This window comes from Amborella trichopoda, chromosome 4, assembly GCF_054954075.1.
Source record: "Amborella trichopoda isolate Santa Cruz 75 chromosome 4, AtrichopodaSantaCruz75HAP2 v2.0, whole genome shotgun sequence".
Taxonomy (NCBI): domain Eukaryota; kingdom Viridiplantae; phylum Streptophyta; class Magnoliopsida; order Amborellales; family Amborellaceae; genus Amborella; species Amborella trichopoda.
In genome coordinates, this window is record NC_142339.1 from 14,742,427 (window position 1) to 14,769,197 (window position 26,771).

Below are 26,771 nucleotides of genomic sequence, written 5' to 3' on the forward strand. Positions count from 1 at the left end.
CGCTTTTATTTGATTGTTTAAGGTTGCAACCTTATAGAAACCACGCCCTTTGAAAAATGGGTTGAAAGGGCTACAACTCTATTAAAATAAGTAAAGTCTCACCTCGTAACTCATCAAAAATTAAAATTCCAGTATTACAAAGTTTTTACATCGATCATTTGATCATCTGGGTTTTAATTGTGAAAAAAAAGAAGGAATTTAAGCCCTAAATATAATATATATTATAGTAAATTATCTTCATTTTACCCTAAAAATAAGTGTTCATAGATCCACAAGAGTTGTACTATTTTTTTAGTTTCAAATATTTATTGTTAGTGTTGAAAATTAATTTTAGAGCTATAATGAAGATTTTCATTGCTGAGTGTATAAGGATTTGAGGTGAGGCTTTACTTTGTTTTCATAGAACCTAGGCCTTATAAAAACTTCATCATTTAATTTTTAGATAGATTAGATAAAGCATATTACCATAGTTTGTTCCTCGAATCTTTCGAAATAGTATTCTGTTAATTAATAGATTTCCCATGTTATCTCATATAAAAAAAAAAAAAAAAGGTAGAATTTTGAATTTTTAGTTGAATTTCGTTAAAAATTTAGCTATATTTAGAAACTATCGTTTTTCATTTAGAAATAATCGAAATCTTAATTAAGCATAAAACATTATACTAAGTGATCTACCACCACAAAACATTCCCCCACCACACACACACAAAATAGGGATAGAGATGGATTCTGAGCTTGAAATTTTACTTGTTAATAAGTTCATCAAAATGATCATGAATCATAAAAAAAAAAAAAAGAGCATATATTTTGAATTTTAAGCATATATGTTATTTTAATCTTTATTTTTAGACTAGTCATCACTATTTCTTTTAATTACTCCCAGAGCATGTCTTCACTATTTTTAAGCTACAAAATTTCGTTTTGAATTGGAAATGTACAAATTGGGGATGCGTATATTAATTGGGATTCAACATTATAAGAACTATTCTTTTTTTTTTTTTTTGATCGGATATTATAATACTATTTTGTTTTTTTTATGTTATAAGACCATTTACTTTTAGTATAAAGAGGTCACAATCACTATTGATCATCAGATGTGAAATCTAATTATTAGCCATCAAATGTAAAAATCTAATATATTGAAGAACGTCACAAGTGCTCAGCTAATAACACAACCCCAACCATCTGATTTCACATCTAATGATTAATAATAATTGCAACATCCTTATATTAAAAGTAAATCATCTTACTATGTATATTTTTCATTTTTCATCTTCAAAGTTCATCTGCGCATTATTCATTACTAGTTCTTAATAGACCATGCTGTGAAATATTTTTTGAACTACAAAATGATGTATTTAAAAAGAGATTTTTTTGTCAACATTCGTATAGAAGAAGCCCCAAAGCCCTCAATTCAAAACGGCCGCGGCTATATTTGCCATTTGCCGTATCTCAGGGCATCTCAGGGATTAATACTACATTTTAGGGCAATTCTGGAATTTTACCGCCGGCAAAGCCCATTTCCCGTCGAACGAGCCGAAATATTCAGTTTCACGGCGAATTTGTCGGTTTCGTGTTGAGGCGGACTTTTCGCGATGAAAACACGCGTATAAAACCGCCAACTCCCGCTCACCACCTTCCTTAACAAATTTCACGGCCACCGTCCTTTCTCTAATTTCACGGCGATCCACCTAATTTCAGGAGGAATTTCCGGTGCATAAACTCCCGGAATTCTCAGATCCCATTTTCTCGTCGACTGTAATTATCAGATTTCTCTGTCTCTTAACCGGAATATCATCTCCTTTGGCCGGAATTTCGACCCGTTTTGGCCAGAATCTCACCCTTGTTGGTCGTAATCTGAGCCATTTTGGCCGGAAACTCAGCCTTTTTGGTCGGAAAGTGCGGTTCCTGTTCGTCTACCGGCGGCCGGAATGTTGTGATTCCGGCCTATGCGTCCATTTTGCTGCGTATCTTCTGGTGTACCAGTTGGCCGGAATTTGACGCCGCCAATTGATTTTCCGGCCATGAGCCGGGAGCTTCAACACTGTGTCTCGAGCTCGTCTGTTGACGTTAATGGAGGAGGAGGTGTAAAGCTCAATGAGATAGTAGGGAATGGGATTTCGGGGATTCTCTTGAAGTGGGTGAATTATGGCAAAGGATGGAGGCCAAGGTGGTTCGTTTTGCAGGATGGGGTTCTCTCCTATTATAAGATCCATGGGCCTGATAAGATCGAGGTGAGCTCGAGGACTGAGAAGGGGTCCAAGGTTATAGGGGAGGAGTCAATGAGGAGAATTAGCAGGCAAAAGAATGGAAGCCATCACCACCACCACCATCATCATCATTGGCAGAGTGGGGGTTCGGACTGTCATATGAGGAGGAAGCCTTTTGGGGAGGTCCATCTCAAGGTAATAATTGCGGCCTTCTCTTGTTTTCATTCGCTCCCCTCCTCCCCCCACTCTATTTTTGGACTGCGTGTTGTTTCTTAACTTCAGCTTCTCCTTTTATTGTGTGTTTGGTTCCAGCAATCCATTCTTTTATTGGTCTCTCTCTATGTTTGGAAAGTCATCTTCTTCTTAATCTTCAACTTCTTTTGTTTTTTGTTCCTTGGAGAAGCCATCGCGGTGATCAGTTTTGTAATTGCGGATAATCGATTTTGGGATCAAATTGTTCTTCTTTCTTTGTTATATGATTTCTTATTTGCATTTTTGGTGAATTGAGTGTGGCTATTGAAAAATTAGTACAATGTTCTTCCGGATCTATTTTGTTCTCCCTCTCTTTCTCTGTAATTCAATTTCTTAGAATCCTTTATTCTTAATCCAATTTGCATATCTGGAATAATCAGATGTGGTGATCAATGTCTTTTTCTGTTTCTTGTTTTGAGAACTGGATCTGGCAAACGACTTACAATTGTATTCAGTGGACGGGTAAATGTCAAATTGGAATATAATTTAGTGATTTTTTGGATAAATCATTCTCATGGCTTGGATTCTTTTTCTTTCTTATATGTTGGATAAAATGACTTGGATTTTTGGTGATATTAACCAATTTCTTTTGCCCGCCCTGACTACCCTTTTAGAGTAATTGAAATATGAGGCGAAGACTGTCCTGCAAGTAGGCTTTGCTATAGATGTGTCCACACGTACCCAAACTACTTTGCAGATCAATTACTGGGTCAAAGTTCTGAGTGTTTTAAGTCAGTGGGTGACACTTATTTAATTTTAAAAATTTAATAAAAGAGTGTCAGTGATCATTAAACCCTAATTATTGAAGAAAAAGTTACACAAACATGGCTAAAAAATTCTGCGTCTATTATTTAATATCATCTTTAGTTGTGAGCATATGCACACAGTAAGGACAAACCACTAGGCCGTGATGCTTGGTTTCCTATTAAAAAGAAGTTATATTTTATGATATATCAAAATTTTCATGAGTCATGCTGCCTATGCAGTATTCATAGTTCATATCTTTTGTTCGATGAATTATCTATCCACTATGAAAGTTATGTAAGAATCTCTTTTTGGTATCTATATATAATACCATCAGGCTAAATTAAAGCGAAGTGTTGCATATATACTTTCATTTTCTATAAATTAGCCTGTGATCTCAAATTTCTATTGTAATTTTAAAATTCAATGTTATATAATGCACAAATTAACCATATCGATACTATTACATGGAATACGATTAAATCAGAGACAATACAATTATTTTGAAGAACTGCAATGGAAGTTCTAGTTGCTGTCTTGCTGTCATTGTTCATGGTGATCCATGCTTGTGAATCCAATCGGTGAGCCATTACCAGTTACTACCTGGATTGGTCTACATTTCAGACTCGCCATCATGTTGGCATTGCCTTCTTATTGCCAGATGCGCCATCATAAGGATAGTTGTGCATTTGTTCAAAATACACGGTCTAAGCATGATGAGATGGATCGTTCTGTGTCCCTTAACATTAGATTGCTGGATATTCTCTGGTGACCGACCATGAGATCAGTCTCTTATGTCATTACATATCCTTGGGAGAAACTTGTTATCCTCACATTTTTCTGTGCTGGACATTCTGTTGCAGGCTTAAATTATCTAAGCAATTCCCGTTTTATCAGTTTAAGAAGGCTGTGCATTTTCTTCCTCTTACAATACATTATTTGTAGATCCTCATGTTAATGGTATTAATTATTGAAAATTAAAATTTTATTTTCCTTTTGATTCTCTTTTTGTTTTCTTTATAATATATCTGCTAGTTAAGTTGCTGACTGTTTCTGGATGCATTCTCAATAAATAAGGACAACTTATTATCATGCGTGGGATTTTTATTAATGTACCCCTCTTCCTTTAAGATTTTAAATCATTATCTGTTATTGATGTTTAAATTCCTGCATTTTTTTTTCTCTGTGATTTTCCCTGAATTATATGCATTGCTGAATTGGATTTGTGAATTATCTACACTTGATGATCATCTGCTGACCAAAGATTGTGTGGTTTCTTGATGGCATTCATTCAGGTATCCTCCATTCGAGAGAGCAGGTCAGATGACAAAAGATTTTCCATTTTCACTGGAACAAAGAGACTCCACTTGAAAGCCGAAACTGTGGAAAGTCGGAATGCATGGGTTGAAGCTTTGCAAGCTGTGAAGGATATGTTCCCTCGCATGTCTAACAGTGAGTTAATGGCACCGGTAGATGGCATCACAGTCTCTACAGAAAAACTAAGGCAGCGGTTGCTAGAGGAAGGATTGAATGAGGCTGCGATCCAGGATAGTGAACAGATTATGAGGAATGAGTTCTCGGCGTTGCAAAACCAGTTAATGCTTCTTAAACAGAAACAATCTCTTCTTCTTGATGCCCTGCGGCAGCTAGAGGTATAAGCTGCTCCCCTCCCTGATAGAGGCAGGTAGCAGTTTGTTATCATCATTGCCTTGTGATATTGAGCTCAAATTGCTTTTCCACTGATGCTTTGACAGTCAGAGTTGTCTTTTTGTACTATACACATACGAGCATCCCCCCACCATATTGCTGCCATGGCTTTGTTTCTCAACTGCATTGAATTTGTTCTGTTAGAAATATAACTTGAGGTTGCCATATCCGAACCTTATTTTTGTACTGCTAACATTGAATTCTCCGCATTAGGAGGTCAAGGATGTCTTTATTATTTAATTTAAATCAAAATATTGGAAGTTTAGATTTAAACATTGATTTGAAGATGATCAATAGTTCTTGTATTAGAAGTCTTTAGGTGACTTGTTCCTCCTCTTGAGTACCGTTTGTCAAAAAGGAATATTTTATTTTCAAAGATCCTTGAATTCTAAATCTTCGCACTTAAAACTTTTAAAGGAAGATCTATGTGGTTGCATTTGCAACGAACTGTGAGCTCTGCATCTGAATAATGTGCATTTGTATCAAATTTCAAGTTTTTTCTCTCAGTATTGTGGCATTAGGAAAATTTTTTAGATGAAGGCTTGCTTGATTCCGAGATGGTTCCAAGTCCCTTATATCATTTTCTCTACAATTTTGCTGGCTTTATGAAATTAATGTATTGTAAAAGATACAAAGCCTTAGGTGAAATGGCGCATGAGAGATATCTAATAACTGACTAGGGAGCAACCTGATGACCTCCAGGGAGTAGTGTTTATGGTTATCCTAACCAAGGTTGGAAAATTCGCCTGCCTGAGCGCCTAGGCAAGCTGCCTAGGCAGCCAGAGGCCTTGGGCACATCGCCAGGCCTAGTCGGGGGGGATGAGGGCCATGTCAAAATGCTGGTGCCTAGGCTCATGCCTAGGCTGCCAGTGAAAAATTCGAGAGAGAGAGAGAGAGAGAGAGAGAGAGAGAGAGGCGAAAATGCCCCTTGGGTAGGGGGAGTTTTGGTCTTTTTGCCCCTCAAATCTTTGTATTAAGACCATGGGGAGTCATTTTAACCCTCTGAAACCCTTGGAGAACCAATTTCAAGACAAAAACATGCTCAAATTCGGATTTCTTGTGAGAGATCCAAGATTGAATGTAAATCCAAAATTTTCAATTTCTTATGAAATTGAAAGGCATTTGTGCCCAATCGTTTTGGGGCTTGAAGTGGTTGTGAGAAGAGGTTTTCAGCAACCAAAGCTCATCCTTTAAAAGCTTGAAGGATTCTATTTTAGGGGTTAGAGATTTTCAAGTTTTAGATTATGGTTTTATGAGCAATTAATATTTCTTTTAAGATATTTATACATATTATTTGTTTCTTTTTTGTTTGTGATATTTGTGATTTATTTCATCTTTGGAGGAAGGGGTTGACTCCGATGATGATGGCCTGGGTCATCATCAGCTTCAGATGCATCTAATGGTGGAAGGGACCTTGATATAGCTAGCGATGATGATCAATGAAACTCAGTTTCCTTTATGAGTTCATCATGCTTGTTTGAAACATTGGATGCTTTATGTATAAAGACTTGAAACTTTAAGATTTTTATCAATCTATGAGTTGTGGTGAACTAGTGATTTTCTATATATGATATTCTTTAGTGTTAGTATTTGATACAATTTGTGATTTATGAATGTATGGTTTTAATGTTTGGTTTCTTTCTTTTCTTTTTTTTTCTTTTTTCTTTTTATTTATTTTTATTATTTATTTTTTTTATTTTTTAATTAGGCATTTTAACTCATATCTGGGGGGTTTGGTATTTCACCAAACCCTTTTTTTTTTTTTTTTGACACTTGGGCACCCATATCTCTAGGTGCCTGACTTGGCGGCGGCCTAGGCGAGCTAGTTTTCCAACCTTGATCATAACTTCTGGTGAATATTTGTTGTATTGGGAAGTGAAGAAGCCAGAGAGATAATTTTGAGGAAATGCCTTGTAGTGGCCTTGGAAATGTTAGCTTTGTAAGTGGGAAAATCGTCTCGGCACAAATTTCTTGCAACTAAACTTGGAACCTACCAGGATGCCCAAGGAGACAGCCTGATCCTTGGCCATCTTTCAAGTGGTTATCAAACAAAAAGATGGGTTATTCATCTTCCAGGCAATAGATATACCTCCTTCTTTCCATCATTCTCTCATCCCATCACTAATTTCTTTCCTACAAGCATAGTGGTGCAAACCTGTTATCATTCATCACTATGCAACCAAAAAATGTATGATCATCTAGTAATGTTTTCCACCCATCTAAGATACTAGTGCATCTTGAGGGACGCACTGGTATCTGATGATTATGATGATGAAATGGATAAGTTTGTGGGTTGGTGATAATGCATTCTATTCTGTGAGATTCTGGAAGTAGCAAGTTTCTCAAATGTCTGCATTCTTTTAGCCAAAAGTTAAATTCAGTGCTCGTGCAGAATTAAAATGTTTAGCTTCCTAATTTCTGTGTTCCTTGCTGACATAGAAGAGAAAATGGACCACCTCCTTTTATGTGGAAGTTTCATATGAAAAATAGGGTCCTTGTCTTGCCCTGCTCGGGATGTCTTAGATTGTTAAAGTTATTAGAAATGTGTTGAAGAATGGATGTCAGCATGTGGAATAATGGAATTGTTATTATGACTGCACACTTGCTTAAAATTCTTTGCAGAACTTTGAACTTCGTGAATTCCAAAAAAAATGCTAAAGACCGGAATGAAGTCATGGTTCTCGTTAAAAGGGGGATACTGTTAGCCGGTCCACTAATTTGCTGCTTATGGAAGGCACTTTGAATATGGTGGGTGTCTCATTGGACGCAATCAGAAGAGAACATGAGGAAGTTTGTATGTCTTTTGACCCAAGATTCCTTATCCCTTAAAATGCCTCATGGGTCTTGGAAGTTTGTATGTGTTTGACCCATGATTTCGAGCAACTAACCATTGTGAAAGGTGATTCATTAGGAACTGTTAAATGGCTCAAATGAAGCTCTGCCAATCCATGGAGATTAGATGTAAACTTTGCTGAAATGAAAGACCTGTAATTTCAGCATTCTGAATGCTAATCATGACATCTAGCTATGGGAGCCAATTTCGTGGTATATAGCATGGCAAAAGTGGAAAGGGAGCAATCTTGGTATTTGGAAGTTCCATACTTTCATGTTTCTATTTGTCTTCAAACTTTGCATTTCAGAACATTTTATTGATTATAAGAAAGAAGATAATGAACAATTATGGTAATGAACAATTATGGTGTTTGTCACTGAGAATCTTCTAATTATTGATGTTGAGTGCTCAATCTCGCTCTTTTGAATTGTTGGGAGGTGAAAGCAGAGAGGAAGATTTGGGCTTATGGTGCGTGACAGAATTGAATGGGGCATATCAGGTAGACCTTCCAGAGTTGGAAAATGTAACTATGGATTAGTCCAGCATGGTTCGTTTGAAATTTGACCTGTGCTTTCAGGTTTTAGTTTCGATTTCTCGAGTTCATAGACCAGAAATATGTTTGGTTAATGTTAATTGCATTCTTGCACAAGTTCTTTCAAAACCTATAATTTTATGGACGATGGGTACCACCCTAAGGATAGATATTCCAGCTTTTTACTAGTGTTGGATAAGTATTTGATAGCTATTGTGCATGTTCATTTGTGAGGCATTGCAGATTGATTATTCTCAAAATTGCTACAATAACATGAAATGTACGATTTAGTGGCTATTCTTTTCATTTAATCAGAATGGCAGTGCAAAACATTTGCAGAGGCTTATATACTTCATTTAGTTCGCTGAGCATATAAATAAGCTTTTGATTTATCTAAGGCCAATCTTGTATATTGGGAATCATATAAGGTGGAGATACAATGAAAAATGAAAACTTTGGAGTTATTAAATGCTGTCTCTGCCCAGCATAGAGATTGCCTAACTGGAATAGCTTTTATCCAAAGTAAACTGAACTGCTGGGACTTCACCTGTTTTGGAGAAGTAAGCTAATCTAAGTTCCAGTTATTAAAAACTTTCTTCTCCTTATACTTTATTAATATTCTTAAGAAAGATCTCCAAAAACTTGAGATAATATACTTGAAAATTCCATACACTTTATCTCTTCGACTTCCAGAGCTCTTATGGCAATGCCATTTGAGCCTTACTCCACATAGGCCAACTTCAACTTCCTGGAGCTTTATACTGCACTTTATTTGGTTAATTTCATGTTTTTAAACTGTCAATATGTCTGTGGTTTACTTGGATGTACTGTCTTGTTTTGAAAGTTCTTAACCTTTTTCTAATACCTGTTACTTCTATTTGGCATCATGTAGACGGAAAAGGTTGATTTGGAGACAACCGTTGTTGATGAGAGTCAAAGGCAATTGAAAGAACATTGCGCCTCTTTTAGATCCAGGCATGACAAATATAGTGGTAAGATATCACAAAGAAAATGTCTTTTTGCCACCATACGGATTATGAAATTGCCATAAATTCAATGATTTTTTGATCTAGTGCTACTTCATGCCGCTTGTGGATATTCCCTTTGTTTAGCATTATTCCTTCTGCTTTATTAAAGTCTCCAATTTCTTCTGATCTTGATAGTTGAGTTATTATGGTTTTCAAAGGCATGTCTCCTCTAGGTAGACAGCTAACTGTATTGCGTCAAGTTGCATAGATCAATTGTGTGGAACAACGAGAGTGTGGTACTTCAGGCATTTCTTCAACTAAACCTACCATGGCTTTCTTGAATATTATGATCCCAAGTTGGGCATAATTGTTAATGTAAGTTTAATCTCTGCAATAACTGACAATATGGGACACTGAGATCCTTGGGCATAATTGTAAATGTAAGTTTAATCTCTGCAATAACTGACAATATGGGACACTGAGATCCTTGGGCATAATTGTAAATGTAAGTTTAATCTCTGCAATAACTGACAATATGGGACACTGAGATCCTTGGGCATAATTGTAAATGTAAGTTTAATCTCTGCAATAACTGACAATATGGGACACTGAGATCCTTCAGTGTCACATATGTGCTTTCCTCATCACTCTTTGGAAAGTGAGACAATAGATAATGATAAATAAAGTACCTTTCAATGTTAGTTTAAGTATGTTAGAAGAAACTCAGTCTAGGTATTATAGAAGAAATTCACTTTTGTTAGAAGATGCCACTAAGAACTCCCCTCCTTTTAAAGATGACCAATTGATGATTTGTTCTCTTCTCTTTCTTCTGATAACTCAATTCGTATATAATGGAAATAGCATACTTATTGGGACTGCAATTGATGCATATCTGACTATGGCCATGCACCCATGCTGGTTGGTATAGAGCTCTTTGCTACTATGATATCATTGCAAAACTAACTAATTGGTGCCAATCATCTCAATTAAAGGAAAGTGTACTACACTATATGATCATAGACTATTTGGGGTCATAATTGTCTTCAGCATCATCCAAATAGTGGGTATATAATGATGGAGTGGCATGACCCTACCCTAATGATAGGTTCCAATACCTTTCCATTACCCATCAATCATTGTTGTAGCATGATGAAATGACTACAAGTTTTCTATGTTCATACTAATAGAATCAATTTCCATAATTGATACCAGTTTGTGAAGATAAGTCATGCACTTAAGGCATTGTGCCGGCTTTGGATGCAAAAGCCCAAAAATCAGGCGGGTCTTCTGGGCTTCTAGCCCCCAATGTTATTTACCAGAGATTCGGCTGAGTTGGACCTTTGACTGATTCGGTGGATGATTAGGATTCGGGACCCTATGAGTGAGAGCCCAAGTCCTTGCTACAGCATTGCTCTTGAGCAGACCACGTGTCTTCAGTTCAATACTCCATCTTATTCTATCATTTAGGGAAAAAACAGAGAAAATCTAAAGCTATGTACTACATAAAGGTGATTTTTAGTGATCTCCTAACCAAGGGGTCAATCCAGTTCTAGAAGCTCACTCCTGTGCTCTGGGACATGGATATATTGCATTGCTAGTTTTTAACTTTGGTATCTCAATCCTTCCTATTAGTTATTTAGATCCCAAGTTACATGGGATCTAAGTTCCTTTGTATCATATTAGAGGTTTCATTGGTAAATTAAACCGAGATTCCACTAGCATGTGCTCAAGATTACCTTAGTAGTAGACTCTACTGTCCCACATGCCCTCTTTAATAGGTCACAAGTTCGTTCCTTGATCTTCAATTTAAAGCTAAGCAATGGCTATTTTGCATGGTTAGTTAACCCTTTTAATTGTTTTAAGTATTATATAATATATGAGATCACTTTTAAGTATAATTTAATATATTAGTTGCAGTTTTGTTTATACACATAATTTTTGGTGGTGATAAACTGTACCATATCTTTTGATTGGGCTCTTTAAAAAGGTCACAAATTATCTTGAGCTTCAACTTAATCTCAAGACTTCTCTATTCAATAGAAGAAGGATGACTGTGTTTGTTATTATGTTGCATAAAGTCATAAATTACGCTCAAAGAATGCAAAATTAAATTATTCCATCATCATCATCATCATCATCATAGATTTTTCCCAATTAATTGGGGTTAGCTATACGAATCCTAGTCCGCCTTTCTGCTCTATTAAAAGTTATACCCTCAATGAGGCCATAAGCCCTCATATAGTCCCCATATCTTTTCGTTCTACTTTCATCCACGTCCTTTTGGGCGTACCCCTTGACTTTTCAGTCCTACTGCTTGAACTAACTCGCACCTTTTAACAGGTGTTTTACTTGGTCGGCGCTACACATGGCCCGCCCACCTAAGTCTACTCTCCCTCATCTTATCACTTATTGGTGACACACCTAAATTCTCCCGAACGCATTCATTTCGAATTCAAATTTAAATTAATCCATAATGAACTGTTTTTCCAATGCAAATAATGGAATAACCAAAATACCCAAAAAATAAAATAAAATCACATATTCATAGTAAAACAAGAAAAACTTGCAAATACGATAAATCTGAAGTATGGAACAATTTCCATATTATAATTGACACCTTAAGCAAACAAAATAATAATATTGATAATTATTCATGCAAAATTTTAAAATACAGAAAATTCAAACCATGGAACAACGTCTATAATTTAACAGTTTCCATAGTTCCATTGAAGTATTGAACAACAAAAAAAGAAAAGAAAAAGAACATACACAAAAAACCTCCAAAACAGATCATCCAAATCATAAAAATACACAAAATCCACCCAAAACTTATAACACTTAACCCAAAAAACAAAAACCAATCTAAGGACTATAATAGACCCAGTACACATCCCTAAAACAAAATCTATTACAATGTTTTTCAGAAAACTTCATTAAACTCATCTTTTTCTAACTTTTCTAGGACTAAGTCAAGCAAATGAAAAAATAAGTAATGTACTTACTTGGACGGTTAAATAAGCTCTCAAAGAAGTGGCTGGAGATTTACCAAAGGTTGATGGGAAATTGCCTTGGGATTTAGGATTTCATGGAGAGAGAGAGAGAGAGGGGGGGAAGCAAAATTGCCAATCTTGATCTCTTTCTCTAAATAGTGTATCTTAATCCCCAAAACCTATCTAAATGTTGGTTTGGATCAAGATGCCCTTAGAATGAGTGTAAAGAAGGGTAAAAATGGCAAAAATGGCACGAAAATTTGGAGTACTTGTTTATCTGGTTTTATGATTGTTAATTTCGGGATTGGCACGTTTGGACTAGATTGGTTGAACTGGCTGGTCTAGGCATATGCCAGTTCCATCGCACCACTAGTTTAGGATGCCTAGCTGACTGGTGAGGCCGCATTTCATAGTCTGACATATCTAGTCTGGTATTAGTACATTGCTTTAGAAACTTGCTTAAATGAGAGCATATGCCAATAAATTGGTGCTTTCTTTTTTGTGATAATATCTGGTAGTGCTTATATGGATTTGATAAAGGCTTTAAATCCAGAGACCTTAAAAATACAAATAAATGAAACCACAAAGGCACACTCTTTTTTATGTTAAGAATATTATCCTATTTTAACAATAGCTAATTAAGAACTATTCAGCTTGCATTTTTTCATTTACTTGCTTGCTAATGGTTTGAAAATCTTTTTATGTTGTAGAAAATCCACTGACTATTGTTGTCTCCTGCAGTAATTTTTATTTAAAATTTTGAGTCTTATTTTCCTGTGGTATTTGGGTTTCCAGAAGGAAGTGCAACAGAGTCTGAGGATGACAATGAAAGGCAAGATGCTGCGGAAGAGGAAACCGATGAAGATGACAACACCTTTTTTGATACTCGTGACTTCCTTTCCTCAAGTTCTTTTAAAAGTAGTGGCTCTGAATTTCGTAGATCATCGTGTGATTCAGATGACGAAGAGACTTATCCTGTAGATTCTGATGATTGTACTGATCCTTCCATGCGGTCTGTGGGATTTAATTATCCATATGTGAGGAGGAGGAAGAAACTACCTCACCCAGTTGAGAAAGAGAAAGGAGTAAGTCTCTGGTCCATGATAAAGGACAACATTGGGAAGGATCTTACAAGAGTGTGCCTTCCTGTGTACTTCAATGAGCCTCTTTCTTCCTTACAGAAATGTTTTGAAGATTTGGAGTACTCTTATCTCCTTGATCGGGCTTATGAATGGGGAAAACGGGTAAGTCTGCAGAAAATACCTCAAGATGCAGCTACTTGTTTCATATGGCTTGTATTTTTTATAATCTAGGTATGTGGCCATTTTCATTTTTGGTATGTAAAGGAAGATTCTTTTGCATCCCCCTCGCAAGGTTTATTGTGTTAGGCATCCACTAGGTAATGATATTGGAGAATCTTTCCTTTCTATTGAGGAACCCAGGATAAGATGTTTAGCACTTGTCATTGGGTGGGCTTCGTAGTCCCTGTTTGCAGTTTTTTTCTGTTTCCCTCTGTTTTACTGTAGACAATATTTAGGTGTTGAAACTACATGAGTCACAGCCTCAGATTTACTTTATGATGAGGCAATATCCTTATATTCATCACTGGTAGATCTGTCTAGTTGTACCTGCCTCTAAGGAGGGCAGTCTTACGAAGTTTTATTTGTTTAGGTATAACTGAAAATTTTATATGGAAAATAATTATTTATTTGACTTAGATGTGAGGCCTACTTCACTTATTATGGCTTATAGTTACGTTTTGTTTATTTGGATGTTGTCCTAATCGAGGGTTTTCTGCTAGAAACCATATAATTAATTGATAATCATTGGTTGTGACATGAATATCATCTTTCCCTGTTGTTCCTCTTTTGCAGAGCCCTCTCTAGTTACTATGTGTTTTCCTATCGTTATTGACCCAGGTTTTGAGGTTCTAACATATAATATTAATTTAATGAGATGTAAACATGGATATTGGTTTAGTGCTTATTATTGTTGGAATTATTTGTCTGTTGCAGGTGAGTGGCTTCTGAAGATTGCACCAGTTTGTTTTTTGATTAAGCTGCATGTGTGTTGTTTCCTTTTTTCTAATGCATTTTGTGTGATTAATGTTGCCTGCTGCAACATGGGAATGGTTTGGTTGTCTTCCTATCATACAAGGGAGGCTAGTGGGTGTAATTTGATGTGGGGATTTGCGTAGACTTTGCAGTTTGGTGCTTTGACCTTCAACATGAGGCAAAAGGAATCTTCCATTAGAGTATATTGTATGTGAATATTCTCAGATAAAATTCAGGAGGTGGTCATGTCCATCATCTGCCATCCATATAAAATTGGTAACCTTGGTTTCATTGTTACTGGTATCACTTCAACCTTGGTTAACCTCTATCAGGGTTTATGGGTGGATAGTGGAGATCAGCCTTCTTAGAGGTTTATATGAGAAGGCTCCACCTACAATACGTCTCATCCCCCTTTAGAGATTATTATATGTCCATCACCCTTAACTGAGTAATAACCTAATGGTTGTGCATATAGGGTTTGTGAGGCGTTCTTGGAATTCAACATCGATGCTGATCAAATAGGAATCTGGGACTAAGTAGATTTCTCGCAGCTGTTGTGCCTTTCCCACTTGAACATGTTAAATGAAACAAAAAGAAAAAAGGGGCAGCTCTACCCTATATTGATCATTTGTGAAAATTCAATTTGGAACGAAGTAAATTATGTTAAGATATTTGAAATATGCTGCTTATCACATGGCTAATGCAGTTGCCCCCACAGATGAGATAATCATTGTTGTTTGTAACTGGAATTAGTTCTTCTGTACTTAGTTTCGGATCTATAATCTGCTGGATCTAACTGTTGCTATATTGAGGTATTCATATAAAAAGTGCCTGAGTGTTGATCAATGGTTGTACTTATTGTTCCATACAGAATTTTGTTTGGAGAGATTTTATGCCATTGATTTTAACCATGTTTTCCATTTTCTATAGGACCTGATGAGGTCTCTGTATAATGATTGTTGAGGTTTATGTATCAATTTTTTTACCACTGTTGGAGTAGCAGCATAAGAACTTAATTCCTGTATTCCTTCTCCTTAATGGCCCCTCCAGAGGTTGTGCAAGCATTCTGACAAGTGTCTTTGACCACTTGATCAAATTGTCATGACACTAAGTCCAACTTGCTCTTAGACTTTATACAGGTCTGGATTGGTTAGCAGTGATTTGCTGCTGTATTCTTAGAAAGAATGAGCAGCAACTTTCTCATATGTCATCATCATCATCTTCTGAGCCTTATCCCAAATAGGTGGGATAAGGCTTGGATGATGATGATGATGGTATATGAGAAGGTTAATGCTACTCATTCTTTCTCACAATACATCAAATTTATGTTTTCATATTATTTCTTCTACTCCTTTGCAGCTGACAGCCTTCCTAGTCCTTTAATGTTGTGACATTTTAGTTCAATTGAAAGTTTACAAAAGGAAGTGGAACATATTCAATTCGTTGAATCTCATGACGCAGATGAACTGTGTGATGACTTTTAATTGCAGTGAAAGATATTTGGCTCATCCCATTGGATAGACAATCTTCAAGATCCATTTAGACTTGTATATAGTCATTTTCTCATTGGTTACCGTTTTTAGTTTATTTGGGGGCCAGCATGTTATCATGATTTCCTTGGAAGAAGTGGTTTCTTTCTGGAATTTTGGTCTAAAATCATAGTCCAATTGGCATAAAAAAGTTCATTGCATCTCTTTGCTCTGATGGAATATTGCAGGGGAACAGCTTGATGAGGATGCTGAATGTTGCAGCATTCGCAGTGTCGGGATATGCTTCTACAGATGGAAGGAATTGCAAGCCATTCAATCCACTATTGGGAGAAACATATGAAGCTGATTATCCTGACAGGGGCCTTCGTTTCTTCTCAGAGAAGGTATATTTTGCTTGCAACTTGTGATATGGATTTGAAGGCCAAAAAATGAAAGAAGTTAATCTTCTTAGTTGCTGATGCCTGAACTATTTACTTATTGTGCTAAATGCTCCATGGAATGCTTACTTCAATGGATAGAAAATATTACTATGGGAGAGGACGGGTTGCATATCAGATGGATGGCAAAATTCTTTTTATTTTGTATTTTTAGTCAATTTCAAGGATGCATATTGTAGTTATAGTTTTAGTTTTAGGGTTTATTTCTTGGTTTTTTCTAGTCTTTTAGGGATTCGAGGGTTTTTTATTTTTTATTTACTATTCACAAGTACTATTTATGGTATTGTTCACAGTTGCTGTTCACATATTACTATTCACGTGTTACTGTTTACATGTTACTGTTCTTAAGGGTATTTTGAAATTATATAGTATTGTTTTATGGATATTTTAGAGTCTTAAATGTTTACTTGGATCTCAAGTTAAATTAGGGTTTCATAAGCATATAAAAGGTTGGGTGTCATATTTTAGGGGGCATATGTTATTGGAATAAATTTTATTTTATGAAAGAAGAAAGTTCTTCTCTTGTCTTGATTTACAGTCATGTTCTTTCTCTATTATTGTTGATCTTACTTGTTTGAAATTCAGGGAAAGGGTGGATTCAATTTCCACCTTTTCTCCTTGCATCAATATATGGTGATTATGTCTTTTCGTTTCCCACCTAAATATCCTTATTATCTTAGTATTTTACCTTTCCAGGAAAGGTGTCATATGAGGTATGGTAGACTGTGTACAGTGGTTTGCGTTTGGAAACTGATAGATGTGACATATAGAGAGTTGGGAGCTATGCTATGCATGCAGCTGTGGGCAAGGGTATTTGTGATTTTGACATACATTTTTGGAGTATCCAAGACAGATATGGCACCGATTATCTGGCACCATAGGCAGGGAGGGCTGAGTTATTTCTTACCAAGAGCAACAGCTAGAAGCCAGGAAACTGTTGTTTTGCCTTGTGTCCATCTGATGATATTGATGGAGATCTCTCAATGCTCAACGGGCCTGAAGAAAGCTGAGAGAATATCTTAAAAACACTGAGGACCACAGACACTTCCTATGAGTAGTTGCAAAGAGATAAAAGGGATGGAGGAGCCTTTCACAATCTGTTGATTACTGTTCAAAATCAACCACAGGCCCCCAATGGGCGTGCTTTCCATTGAGAGAAACCTTCAAACTCAAGCTTCATCACTTTGGTTCATGTGGTGTTCCCATAAAATCTTAGGATACAGGATTGCCGTACTCTGAGAAGTAAGAACACACAATCTCCACTCTCCAATGAGATCTGGTTCCCTGAAACCCCTGAACTTCTTACTAATTCCCTGCCAATGATTTAGTCTTTGATTTTGGAGGGCCCCAAAATTTGATAGGGTTCATTGAAGATTCTAAGGCTCCACTTATTCCAAGTTCCCTTAAACCTGCCAAGATGCCTGTCTGCAGGAGATGTGGCTTGTATGAGGTGGCTGAATCAAGGACCAATAAAACCACCATCATTTTAGCAGGCTTGGGTATGGTGCAGTCTAACCCAGTGATGAGTAAGCTATGACTCATAATTATCAAGAAAATAGGTAAAAAAATGCATAGCTGGATGGTTCATTTACCAGGATTAATGATATTATTAGAAATACAAATGTTCTGTGTGGGTGAAGGATGTTACAATAATATAATTATTTCCAAGCTAACTATTGTGGGTGACTTTGTAGTAGCATACCACTGTAGAGTAGGAGTAGTGTTTGTCTGAAAATTATTTACCTTAGGCAGACCTGGAAGCAATTTTATGGTTTCAGTTTTGGCAATCATGATTGTCTTCTCCTGTATGTCCACATATAACTGGTGAATAAGTTGGTTATTTTGTTTACTTCCATATACATAAAGTAAGATTTCTGGTGTGACACACACGCACATGAACATACACTAAAAAGAAATGTTGTTGATGATTATTTCTTGCTGTATTTTGCAGTTACTGCTTCATTTTCTTCTTGTCCCTCTTTTTATTCTCTAATTGATTCTTGTTAATTATTCTCTAATTGATTCTTGTTAAGCTTTATTCTTCAAGCTGCTTCATTCTTAAACTTCAAATGCTTAAGTCAAGAACTTACCACTCAACTACAGGTCAGTCATCATCCTATGATTGTTGCATGCCACTGTGAAGGTAGAGGTTGGAAATTTTGGGGAGATAGCAACCTCAAAAGTAAGTTCTGGGGTCGTTCCATTCAGCTAGATCCTGTTGGGGTCCTAACTCTTGAATTTGATGATGGAGAGGTGCTTCACTGGAGTAAGGTTTGAAAACTGAACAGTTCTAATTATAGCCTTGTTTCTCTTTGTTTTTTCTATCCTTATTAATTTATCTAACTCATTAGGTTTCTATGTTTTCCTTGTGTCTATTTATTTGACCCATTACTTTTCTTCTCATTATCTTTCTCTGTCTCATAAATTTATCTAATTCAGGTTACGACATCCATTTACAACCTCATATTGGGGAAGCTTTACTGCGATCACTATGGTACCATGAGGATACAGGGAAACCTGGAGTACTCATGCAAGCTTAAGTTCAAGGAGCAATCCATCATAGATCGAAACCCTCACCAGGTATGAGCAATCTCTCATTCTCTCTCTCTCTGTCCTTTTTTTTTTTTTAGGTTTTGGTTCGTGAGGGGGGTCGCTATATCTGGTTCTTTTGTTTTTTGGTGGGTGAGTGGGTTGGGGGCTCCCTAATTTTGGGATTAGCAAATTAACTAGAGGTCCAGGCCTGAAGTTGCAGGGGACTATCTTTATTCTATTTTCCTATTGCAATTCCACAATGAATCATCTATGCGTCTGGTTTTGGCACAGCCTCGGCTGTACCAAGAACCGTGCTCCACCCTCTTCCCTTGAAGTTCATCAAAAATATCGATTAGGACCAAAAGATCTGCAGATCCATCTTCAATATCAAAATCCTGAGTAGGAATGGATTTGGAGCCCTGAAAATGGCTCATCTTGACTGCCAACTCAACATCTAATCTGGACCGTCCGTTTTGATGGATCCTAGATCTACCAGAAATGTACCATTTCAGGAGCTCGAAATCCATTTTTTTGGGGCAGAAATGTATTTTCAGTGGTTAAGGAGGTATTATGGGTCCTCAATCCATCAAAAAGATGTTTTTTTTTTTTTGGTGGGGTGTGAGTTGGGAGGGGGAGGGAGCCGCGACCACATGGTGTTCTGGTGCAGCAGGGCCGTGCCAAATCATTTCCGATCATTTATGTACAATTATTTGATTATTGCATATAGGGTAACGCTATGGCTGTCTTGCTAGACTGTCAACTAGTTAGATGATACTTGCGGATGCTATTGATTATCAAAAAGAGGTTATATCTTTCTTTGGCACTATGAAAGAAATTTGGTTAAAAATGTTGGGCATTATATTTCAGGTCCAAGGCATAGTGCAAGACAAGAATGGGAAAACAGTGGCCACATTGTTTGGGAAATGGGATGAGAGCATGCATTATGCGATGGGTGATTGCGCAGGAAAGGGCAAAGGGTCCGAACCCCTGCCTGAGACCCGGTTGCTTTGGAAACGGAGCAAACCCCCAAAATTCCCAACCAGGTACAACCTGACAAGCTTTGCCATCACCATGAACGAGCTCACACCTGGTTTGAAGGTCATCTCTCTATCTCTCTCTCTCTCTCTCTCTCTCTCTCTCTATATATATATATATATATATATATATATATATATATATATATACAAATTTCCTGATCACATTAAGTGTGCACCTGTTAAATACCTTCTTGAAGTCATGATGCAATGTTAATTAAATGCAGGAAAAGCTGCCCCCTACTGATTCACGACTGAGGCCTGATCAAAGATGTCTTGAGAATGGTGAGTATGAGTCAGCAAATGCTGAGAAGTTGAGGTTAGAGCAGAGGCAGCGCCAGGTAAAATGTTTCCCTTTGTCTATCATTAGACAAACAAAGAAATAGTGACTAAAATGACATTTCCGTTTTTAGCAAGGTCCCCCAAATTCTCTCTTCTTTACTTGTTTTTTGTGTTGCACATTTTTTTATTCTCTCTCTCTCTCTCACACACACACCCACCCACAGGTGCACATGTTCATTGAGCTGGGTTGGAATCCCAGCTTGCCCACCCTCAGGAAAAAAGTGAATTGAACTTGTGTTGTTCACTGTTGACAGTTTTGCAGTTGATTTGTCATTTCAGTGGTGCTTTTCTTTATCAAGTATTAACTAATTGCAGGCAAGGAAGATGCAAGAGAGAGGTTGGAAGCCCCAATGGTTCACCAAGGAGAAGGGGAAAGATGCGTATCATTATGTTGGAGGTTACTGGGAAGCAAGGGAACGAGGTGACTGGGGCAACTGCCCCGACATATTCGGTCATTTTCCCTCTGATCAGACCCTTGATTAATTCTTTCGCATGCTTTCATGTTTCTCTTCATGAAATTGTTTGGAAATGCTGCCAACCATTTCTCACACTAAACACGGGGGTAGCCTGCTTATAAGTCGAGCGGGAGATTCAGCACAAGTTACAGAGGTGGCTTCATTCTGCCAGTGTTTTTCTTCTCGTTCTTCTTAGTCTCCCTTTTTGATTTGTGGATATATTTAGAGGGTAGGTTGTTATGTAGCTTTGTTTGCATTTATTTGAATTTAGAAATCTTTTAAGTACTTTTTTTCTCTTAGCCAGCAATTCAATTTTGTACTCTGATTAATTTGAAAGGAAAGTAGATTAATCTGAAGTATGATGAGAAAAATTTCTACCCCGACTCCATTTTTCGAATGGTGTAGAGCATATCATTATCGATAACAGTAACTCATAGAATGCTTCGTTTTTTAAATGGACATTTTGAAGCATTTTAGAGGCAAAACATGAACTCCTAGACATATATGGTCCACCATCATTGCGCATATATGTACTGCATTTTTTTTTTTTATTTCTTTGGCTGCTAGGAAATGCCATTCGGACTGCACTCACTTCAGTAGGAGCCCACATTAGATAAGAAAATAATAATAATAAGGGCTGTATAACATAATATTATTCATTTTTTGTGGAAGGTCACAATCACTGTTGGTCATTATACGTAAAAGTTTACACTTTGAAATGTATAGTAATATTAGGACGAAAAAGTTTATATGGGGTTGCAACCTTAAAATATACAATTAAAATGTAGAACTATATATGTACATGTGAAAAGTTTATATAGAGATGAGGCTCTAAACAATCAAATTTGAACCTACCTCAAAAATTTCACTAGAAGAAGTTGTTTTGATGTCAAAATATCCTCGAATTGATATCTCAAAATCAAGATGCATAGATATGAGAAAAAAAAATGGATTTCAAGTTTGAAAATAGTGTATTTTGTAACACATTTATGGACCGTCAATTTTCAAGATTTTCATAGATCTATCGATCCACTTTATTTTTGAAGCTTTGAACTTTATAAATAAATTGAAGATATAATTTAAGGCTATCACAAAAATTTTTGGTATTGAAATCACATTTTTCGACACTATTTGAAGATAGGCTCTAATTTGATTGTCTAGGGCTTAGGCTCTATACAAACCACACCCCTAATAAAATGTGGAATACTTAACTAGCAGAACAAAGAGAAGTTGAGTGACCCAAAAAAAACAAAACAAAAAATTAGCGCCCCCCACTCCCGCTCCAAATAAAGCTACAAGAAAAATAAGTAGACCTTCAATTTTTGTACCGCCCCATCTAATTTACTGTGGGGCGGCGCTTTTTTTTATTTTTTTTGGGTTTTGTTTTATTAAGGGCCAAAGCAATGTCGGTACGGAATCGGCCGATTCGAACTGAAAATCGATTATCCCCTGTCAATTTTTTTGTAAAACGAAAAATCGTCTGAAAAACTGATGATTCTATACAGTAAATCGCCCGGTTCTTATTCTGTACAGGGGTTAGAAAGACCCACATATTAGGATACATTTGGTTCATAAGAAATCCCTCTCCAAGGGAGATATTTCCCACAAGATGGAAAAAGGGCTTCATACCTCCCCGTGTATGAATCCACTTTCCCAATAAATCTTGCTATATTATATGGTAGTAAGATCCATGAGTACTTTCATACATGTTTTCCCACAGAACAAACATGGAAAAGGCCAAGACTACCTTCCCTAAAGAGAGATTTCCTACCAACCAAATATGCCTTTAATCAATAACTGCTTAACAGATCTTGTACCTTTCAAGAATTTGAGGCATATGGTTGTCACACAACTACCTAAGGGAATGATATCCACTAATCAGCAGCTTTAGCCTAAATCAAATCAAATCTCCAACTGAAGCAAGAACATAATTTGATCTGGGGATTTTACACTATTGTACACGTATCACACCAAAAGTATGATACATGTGATCTCCACAGTCTATTCTCAATAAGTAATGGTGAAGATGAGCCTATTTTCTCCTTGAGCAGACTATGTGTTATCATATCTTAATCTTGACTTGATATCATTTTCCTCAAACATTAGTACATGTGGATTTTAAATGGGTTTGTATGCTGAAATAGAATTGCGTTTCAAACAGTTTACTAGTATATCTTTCTGATGTCCCGACTGAGTTGTTTCGTTCATCCACTGTGTCATTCCTTAGCTCAAGCCGATTCCAAGTGAAGCCAGTCTTGGATGATTCAAATCAGATCTGATTTTTGTCGAGTCTACCCAATCATGCTCAAGTCTTCAATATATCCAGTAAATATTCTTAAAAAATACTGTTTTCCCAAAGCAGGACTTGGTCGAGCTGATTAGAAACTCACCCGAATCAATGGCTTGGTCCTGCCAGTTTCGAACTTTTTAAACACTATTGTTAAGACATCCTACACTACTTAAATATCATATACCAAAAGGTAGGTATCAACAAAGTCTCTGATGAGAGGATCAACACTGTAGTAATGGCCATTGCTACTACCAGTAACCCCGGCATGAGCATGCCCCCTGCTTGAAATGGTGGAACCGTGTTGCATCTCTCACTACAATCTCTCTGCTAGCAACCATAGTTGTAAACTTGATCATCTCATGGCAATCACCACACACGCGAAGATTCTTTATCACCACTATCCTCTCTCCCATCCCTGTGCACATCAAGCCGAACACAACCGCTAACCTCTCACTGTGCACCCCCAAAACCTCCCCTCTTCTCTCTTCCTCAACCCCAAATAAAGCATCAGCTACACTTGTATCCCTCACATACCCAACCTCCTCCAATGCCTTCTCCAATCTCTCAAGCTCCTTGTAAATGGCCTCAGACCGAGGGTGCGAGTGATCATCAGCCATAAACACGTGAACCCGCCTCTCCAACTCTATGTAGCTCAAACCGGGTGGTTTCTTGAGCCCCCTCTCTCTCATCAAAGCTCGGATTTTGGCCACTCCTCTGTGGTCCTTTGCAGAGGCGTATATATTTGACAGAAGAACATAGTAACCCACATTGTTCGGTTCAATCTGGAATACTTGGTTTGCCGCTTTCTCGGCCAGCCTAACATTAAGATGTATCCTACAAGCCCCGAGCAAGGCCCCCCAAACCGCCCCATCAGGTTCTACACGCATGGCCTCGATGAGGGCAATGGCCTCATCAAGCCGACCAGCCCGGCCTAACACATCAACCATGCAGGCATAGTGCTCTAGCCTAGGTTCTATCATATAGTTTTGTTTCATGCTTGCAAAGTAGGCTAGGGCCTTGTCAACTAGGCCTGCGTGGCTACAAGCTGAGAGTACAGCCACGAATGCTGTAGCGTCGGGCCTGATATTGCCCACGACCATCGCGTCGAAGAGGTAGGCACCTTCCGCACCGTGCCCATGCGCACCGTACCCTGAGATGAGTGTGGTCCATGTAACAACTGTGCGAATGGACATCTCATCAAAGTGTGCACGAGCCATGGAAAGGTCGCCACAACGTGCATACATATTGACAATTGCGTTTGACAGAGGGAGGTTGGGCATAAATCTTTTTGTACGCTCGTGGGCCTCGAGCCCAGTGGCGATTGCCCCAAGGTGGGTGCATGCGCTCAAGACACAGACTAAGGTAACAGAGTCAGGCTCAACGCCAATGGCTACCATCTCTTGATATAATTCTAGAGCTCGGTGTGCCTCTCCATTTTGGCAGTAAGCCGACAGCATAGCATTCCAGCCAACTAAATCTCTTTCCAACGTCTCATCAAATACTTGACGAGCGAGCGCGGTATTCCCGCATTTGGCGTACGCAGTCACAAGGCAGTTTGAGACGGAGGGCTCAGAAACTTGCATTCCAACCTTGACATTGCAAGTATGGAGGGCCATGAGAGAGCACAAATGGGCTTGTTGAGTGCACGCAGGGAGGAGGCCAAGCATGGTAGCAGAGTTGAAGTCGGGGCCACAAACACGCATGAGTTTGAAGAGAGATAAAGAATGAGCAAAGGGAGCATTGCGCGCGAGACCGGCAATGAACGCACTCCAAGCAACAACTGTTGGTTGGGGAATTTCGTCGAACAGTTTATAGGCTGATTTGAATGCCGCGAGTTTCACATAGGCAGAGAGGAGGGAGGTGATCACGAAGGTGAAGGAGAGATAGGAGGTTTTGTGGGCGTAGGCGTGAAGCTGGAGAGAGAAAGGGAGGTTAGAGGGAGATGAGGAGCAGGCCTTAAGGGCGGGTGGGAGGACAAAGCGGTCGAGGGGGAGGTCGAGAAGGTGGATGCGGCGGCAAAGTTGCAAGGCGTCAACGAATAGGCCCTGCGATGTGAGTGATTGCAGGTAGGAGGACCACGATGATCGGTTACTGGGCTCTGTAGGTGGGTTCATAGAGTCAGTCCGCTAACCTAAAATCAATGGCCATGATCGCATGAGAGGCCAAATCAACGGCTGAAATCTTCCATGAGTAGTTACAGGTGATGAACTTACTTATGAGATTATCAGTGGTGGGTTTCTTGAATCCGAGGTGTTAGCTTGTACGAATGAGATTGAGGTTAGAATTGGGTCAAAACACTTATTTTAAGCTCTCTCTCTGGTTTCAAAGATTTCTTGGGTTTCTGAAACCTTATTTCCTGATATCGATTTTGGGTTGGATTATCGTTTTGAAGAAGAATTTAAGGAGATGAAGATTGAGTTTTAGATGAAAGATGTTCTGGTTTTCCAAAGTCCCTCAGAGGTTCAAGCGAGAGAACGAACAAGAAAATGGGTATCGAAAAAGAGGGACTGGATTGTAATATGGCAATTGCAGATAGAGAGAAGCCCTTTGTTGTGGAGCTCCATGTTCTTCTCTGCAACTAGAAACTCAACCGGAGAGACTAAGATAGGATAATAAGCTGGATATGAGAGAGAAGCCCTTTGTTGCCGAGGTTCTAAACAATCAAAGGAAAGCGCACCTTCAACTAGAGTCGAAAAATGCGGTTTTATCCTGGATAATCTTTGTGATGGTCTTAAAATAGATTTTGTTCTTTAATTATAAAATTTAAAGTTTAAAAAATAGTGTAAAGTTTCAAAAATAGTGTAGATCGAACATTTATATGAAACTTATAAATCTTGAAAATTGATGGTCAAAAAATGCATTACAAGATGTTAAAATCCATTCTTTTCTTGTCATCTTGATAGAGAGATTATCAATTTGACTATATTTGAGCATCAAAGCAACCTCTCCAAGTGAACTTTTTGAGGTGGGTTCCAATTTGATTCCTTAGAGCCTCAGATCTATGTATTTTTTTTTTTTTTTTTACTTTTTAGTAGAGGGCATAATCGCTCTCCTAGTTAGATTTTAAATCAGGTAGTTAATAAGTTTGTCATTAACTCATTTAATATTAAAAAAAAATTCTTGAACTTCATATCATACCCTAAGCTATCAAAGTTTATAAGAGAGAATGAAAAGAAAGGGTACGTCAGCAAATAGGAGATTTGGGCCCCTACTCTTTCGTGAGAATGGAGTCAAAGATCTCATCATGGGACTTGACAATACTACTGCTAAGATCCTATAACATTCCCATAAGCTATCAAAGTTGACATCCAGCCGTTATGAGTGGCAATAACCTCATTATTAATAAGAGTAATGATCCTATGAGACCGTCTCACGTCCATGTGTGTAGGACCCCAAAGGATTATCATTAAATTATCATAGATCTCTAGAAAAGTTATCACATGGGTGTGAGACTTGATTTTTCTAGCGATCTGTACCAAATTTAATGGTGATCCTTTAAGGTCCTATACACATGGGTGTGGGAGGGTCTCCATTAAATTTGACACAGTTTTTTAGAAAAGTCAAATCTCACATCTAAGTTATAACTTTTTAAAATATCTATACTAAATTTAATAATGATCCTTTGAAATACTACACACATAGTTGTAGGAGGGTATCATAGGATCATTACTCTTATTACTAATAGTAAATAGTCTCTCGGCCCCCAAGTTTTAACGTAGATATTTTTTTGAAAAATTGTTTCCTGCGTATGGATACTTAGTGCATCAGGGGATGCTACTGTAGAAGTGCGTCCAATTGACGCATTTATCTTTTGAGAATCGAAAAGATTATTTGGTTCCCGATAAGATAAGAAAAAAATTCACAAAACAAAAGAAACTCACTGAAACCTTTTAAATATAAA

General features: G+C 37.6%; 2 protein-coding genes across 4 annotated transcripts; one reads left to right on the forward strand and one right to left on the reverse strand.

The window, feature by feature from the left end:
- The first annotated feature begins 1,339 nt into the window (after positions 1–1,339).
- On the forward strand, positions 1,340–20,951 carry LOC18423245 (oxysterol-binding protein-related protein 1C). 3 transcript variants are annotated; one of them, XM_088863740.1, is made up of 10 exons: positions 2,186–2,405; positions 4,502–4,890; positions 9,171–9,270; positions 13,032–13,480; positions 16,008–16,163; positions 18,321–18,488; positions 18,657–18,797; positions 19,617–19,847; positions 20,011–20,124; positions 20,441–20,951. In XM_088863740.1, exons 4-10 carry the CDS (start codon positions 13,244–13,246, stop codon positions 20,606–20,608), a joined length of 1,215 nt encoding a protein of 404 aa, XP_088719866.1. In that variant the 5' UTR covers positions 2,186–2,405; positions 4,502–4,890; positions 9,171–9,270; positions 13,032–13,243; the 3' UTR covers positions 20,609–20,951. The 3 variants fall into 3 exon arrangements, with proteins under 3 accessions (XP_088719865.1, XP_088719866.1, XP_006827910.2); XM_006827847.4 differs by having other exon boundaries at positions 4,502–4,858; XM_088863739.1 differs by lacking the exons at positions 18,657–18,797; positions 19,617–19,847; positions 20,011–20,124; positions 20,441–20,951 and having other exon boundaries at positions 1,340–2,405; positions 4,502–4,858; positions 16,914–18,483.
- Positions 20,952–22,078: 1,127 nt separating this feature from the next.
- LOC18423246 (putative pentatricopeptide repeat-containing protein At3g11460, mitochondrial) lies at positions 22,079–25,765 on the reverse strand. Its single transcript, XM_006827848.4, has one exon. It carries the CDS (start codon positions 24,982–24,984, stop codon positions 23,119–23,121), a length of 1,866 nt encoding a protein of 621 aa, XP_006827911.1. The 5' UTR covers positions 24,985–25,765; the 3' UTR covers positions 22,079–23,118.
- Positions 25,766–26,771: the final 1,006 nt, after the last annotated feature.